Source organism: Poecilia reticulata, linkage group LG18 (assembly GCF_000633615.1).
Source record: "Poecilia reticulata strain Guanapo linkage group LG18, Guppy_female_1.0+MT, whole genome shotgun sequence".
Lineage (NCBI taxonomy): Eukaryota > Metazoa > Chordata > Actinopteri > Cyprinodontiformes > Poeciliidae > Poecilia > Poecilia reticulata.
This window is the reverse complement of record NC_024348.1, coordinates 12,859,862-12,863,705: the sequence shown is the minus strand read 5'-3', so window position 1 is coordinate 12,863,705 and position 3,844 is coordinate 12,859,862. Positions and strand designations below refer to the sequence as shown.

General features: G+C 37.6%; 1 protein-coding gene and 1 long non-coding RNA gene across 2 annotated transcripts in view; both read right to left on the bottom strand.

Annotated features, from left to right (window-relative positions):
- The window catches only part of LOC103480633 (UDP-glucuronosyltransferase 1-2-like), a 15,814-nt gene that overhangs the window by 727 nt on the left and 11,243 nt on the right, over window positions 1–3,844 (bottom strand). The window contains exon 3 of the mRNA XM_017310329.1: window positions 7–60. Coding sequence (XP_017165818.1) covers window positions 7–60 — 54 coding nt within the window. The remainder of the gene's footprint in view (window positions 1–6; window positions 61–3,844) is intronic.
- Window positions 3,496–3,844, bottom strand: part of LOC108167229 (uncharacterized) — a 7,717-nt gene continuing 7,368 nt past the window's right edge. The window contains exon 2 of the long non-coding RNA XR_001777597.1: window positions 3,496–3,825. This is a non-coding gene — a long non-coding RNA (uncharacterized LOC108167229). The remainder of the gene's footprint in view (window positions 3,826–3,844) is intronic.

Sequence of the window (3,844 nt, the reverse complement as noted above, 5' to 3'; positions counted from 1 at the left end):
TCAGGCAGAGGTTGGGCTTCCTTGCACTGGAACCCCCCTATGTACACCATATTGGGCATGGTGGGTCTGGGGAAGTCAAAGATAAAATCTCCCCTRCAAAGCCAGATATCAGCTGAGAGCTGCAAAGACACCAAATCAGTTCCAGGAGGGAAATATTTCTGGAAGAGATCTGAATATGTTGGGTTAATGACAATGTACAACTCATAAAGATTGTAGAGGTAATGCAACATATTCTTTGTCCTCTCTAGAAAATCCATCTGATTATGAAGTTCACTTCCTGATACAGGGACATAGGAGACAGGAGATGGAGCTATGGATTGATGACTCTCTCCATTGTTAATCCAACGGACATTATAGACCATCGGCAGCTTGAGGTAACCACCCAGAATAACCCCCATAGGAAATGCAGGGTCTGTCAACATGAGATCAAACTTGGCATCCTTGAGCTTCTTCATTAACACTTCATCCTCTAAAATATCATTGGTCAATTTCAACAAACGGTTATGGCTGTCTTTTAGCAGAAATGTAATCAAATTGTTTTGACAAAATGAGCGTATAAAAGTAGGATGGCCACGACAATCCATTACATCCTGCAACATATTAACAAAGAAGTTCCTGTCTATATCATCCAAGAATGCTGGAATATGAATCGAGGTGTAAATGGAAGAGTTTGTGGGGATGAACCAGCTTTTGGCAGAGTGCAAAACAGTGATTTTGTGACCCCTGGAGTGAAGCTCTTCTAGGATAACCTTCATGTTGATCCAGTGGCTGCCATCGTGAGGCAGCACTAGGATCTTACTGCCTTTACAGGAAGACGGTCTGAGCACCAGACAGCAGAGGACTGTCAGGAATACAGAGACCACATTGGACATTTTCTGTAAAGAAAAAAACAAAAGGTTTAGTTTAACGCCATGCAGATAATCTTTTTGTAACATGGAATGACTTACTTAGTAAGTTTATTTACTTCAGATTGAAAAGGGAAGAACAATCACTTAAGACCTTTGCTAAGTGTCCAGCAAAGGTCTTGCTGAGCTTGCTGAGACCCTCCTGCAGTCTTACCATGACGCACATGAAGGCCGTGGCTGTGGCCGTGTCACCCTATTTCTTAAGACTGCTTAAGGGTTAAAAAGCCAGCAGTGTCATATAAGACTCTGCAATGTACACCAAGTCTTTCATGTTTTAAACTTCAGGAGTTTCCAAGATAAATTTTCCTCTCTCTTCAGGAAGAATGTATTTTGGATCAATGGTGGCAAGACATTCGATAAGCTTTGTCTCTTTTTTTTTTTTTTAAACAATGGTCTACACTCAATTACATTTGGTCTCATCAGATCAAAAAATATTACTCAAAAAATTAAGGTATATGCCCATTTTACATTTGCAAACTGCAAAATGGTTTTTTATGCTGCTGTTAGAGCAGTGGTCTCTGTTATGCTTCAAATACAATGATGCATCAATTATGTATTAACATTAAAAAATGGGAGAATCCAAACAGATTTAATCCACTCAGACCAACTTGAAAAGCAGTTAGAAAACTAGAAAGTGTGCATTTCCTCTGAAAATACAAATGTGAATCCTGAATGCTTTTGGTGAAAATGGCAAAAGCATTCAAAGCCAACTGCTGAAGAGTTGGAGAAAGGTAAGAAATAGTCCATGCAGTGTGAAAAAACCCACATAAAAGCCAAAAATAGCTAAAAAGCTAAAACTACTAAAAATACTAATGATAGTATCTCGGCTACCACTAGCATGTTGATTCACATTAACATATTCAATGCTATGTGAAAAAACCCATGTAATTGTTAAAATTAGCTAAAAAGCTAAAGCTAGCTAAAAGAGTAATGCTAGCATGTAGGCTACCAGTAGAATATTGAATTACAGTAACATCTTCCATGCAATGTGAAAAAAACCCTGTAAAAGCTAAAATAGGCTAAAAAGCAAACACTAGCTAAAATATTAATGATAACATCTAGGTTACCACTAGCATGTTGAGTTACAGTAACATTCCATGCAATGTGAAAAAACGCACGTAATAAATTAGCTAAATTAGCTAAAAGACTAAAGCTAGCTAAAAGAGTAATGCTAGCATGTAGGCTACAACTAGCATGTTGAATTACAGTAAAATATTCCCTGCAATGTGAAAAAATCCATCTAAGCTAAAATTAACTGTGAAACCTAAATAACAGCTTATATTGTAATTCTCAACTGTGCCACAGGAGGGAGCTGGCCCTGTTGTGYTGGTGTTAGAACAGCAGTAGAAATAGCATAGGGTAGATCCATTGTTCACTTAAAAGGTAGCATAATATTGTTTGCACACAGAGTAGGGGCACACAGGAAGAGTGGCAAACATGGAAGAGTGGCACTTCCCTTCGCACGTGTAGGAGTCACGTGGGAGAAGAGGGAGTGACAAAACAATGCCAAGATTTTATCAGAAGGAAAATTTCTGTCCTATTCACTTTTTTCAAAATATATTATTAAACGCACAAAATTGTGTCAAGCGTAGTAAATTTGAAGGAGGAAGAAAATTGCCTCAACTTGGTCCCAAACTATCACCTCTATTTCGGAAACTGTCAGGGCTATGGACATGATTCTTTCACCGTAGGTATCAGGAAGGATCAGTGAAAAACCATGCCAAGTTTCATGCATGTACCTTTTTCTGTCTTTGAGCGGTGACGATGTAAAAATATGCCTCCTTTTTTAGATGTTGAAAAAACAGGCGGACGTGAGAAAATTAGATTTGCAAGTTGGGAACAAACAAGTTTTATGGCAAAACTATAATAGGTATGAACAAAATGAATACATCGTGAGTGTCGGGAAGCTTTGAACTCAAATTGGTACAAACATTTTGTTTCTGCGTTGCATAGTTTAGGAGATATGACGTTACAAAAACATGTCTGAAGGCAGCGTCGTCTTGCCGTTTTTTTTTCTCCCTCACAATGTATTGTCCTAGAGAAACAGGAAAACAACACTAATGAACAATATGGAGTTATTCTCTTGATAATAAGGTAAACTGAAAAAACCTGAATCTTGATGAGTCCTGTTCCAGATGTTTGCCTTGAACTGCCCGTCTCAGGAAGCGGGAGTGTATTTGAGACTTGCTTCACGTTTCAACCAGCACGACTGAGCTTGACGGACAAAGTCCAATATGTGTACAAAAGGTAAGCTACAAAGATTTTATTGCTTCTGCTGACATGGTGTTTATTTTAATTACGTAGCATACCTGTATGAATTTACTGACATTTTCACTGCTCTCTGTTCTCATATGTCCATTTTAAATTGGTGCACACAATTATGGCTATGCATTTGCTGTCAGGAGGCAGGAAAGGAGGCTTGATCTCTTATGTTAATCAGTAACAAAATTACTAATACAGAAGGGACAGTATTATACACTGTAATTTGAATTAATTTATGTTCCCGGGATGAGAACAAGAAAGGCCTTCAGAATACCTCTTGAAGAATCAAGTAATGTGGGTGAAAGACTAGCCATGCTCAACAAAAGTATGAAATTCAACATCTTTAATCAGTTGTGTACAGAAAATGTCACACAAGCTGCAGAGAAGAAGCACTCAACTAGTCAGAGCAATGCCAGAGTATTTAGGTAAAGGTAAATCTTTAGTATGTCTAGAAGTAAAATTTTAATGCAGTTTAGAAGTTAAAAGTTTTACAGTCTTAACAGAACATTGAATATGAAGCAGAAATATTCGTATGTTATCTTTTGTTTAGCTACTAGCATATCCCTGTAGTAACATTGTATATTTATTAAATGAAAGACATTTTTAGATTAATTACTCTGGTTTGATCTTCTTGCTGGACCTCTTACAGCAGAGTAACCTACAGACAAAGATGAAAC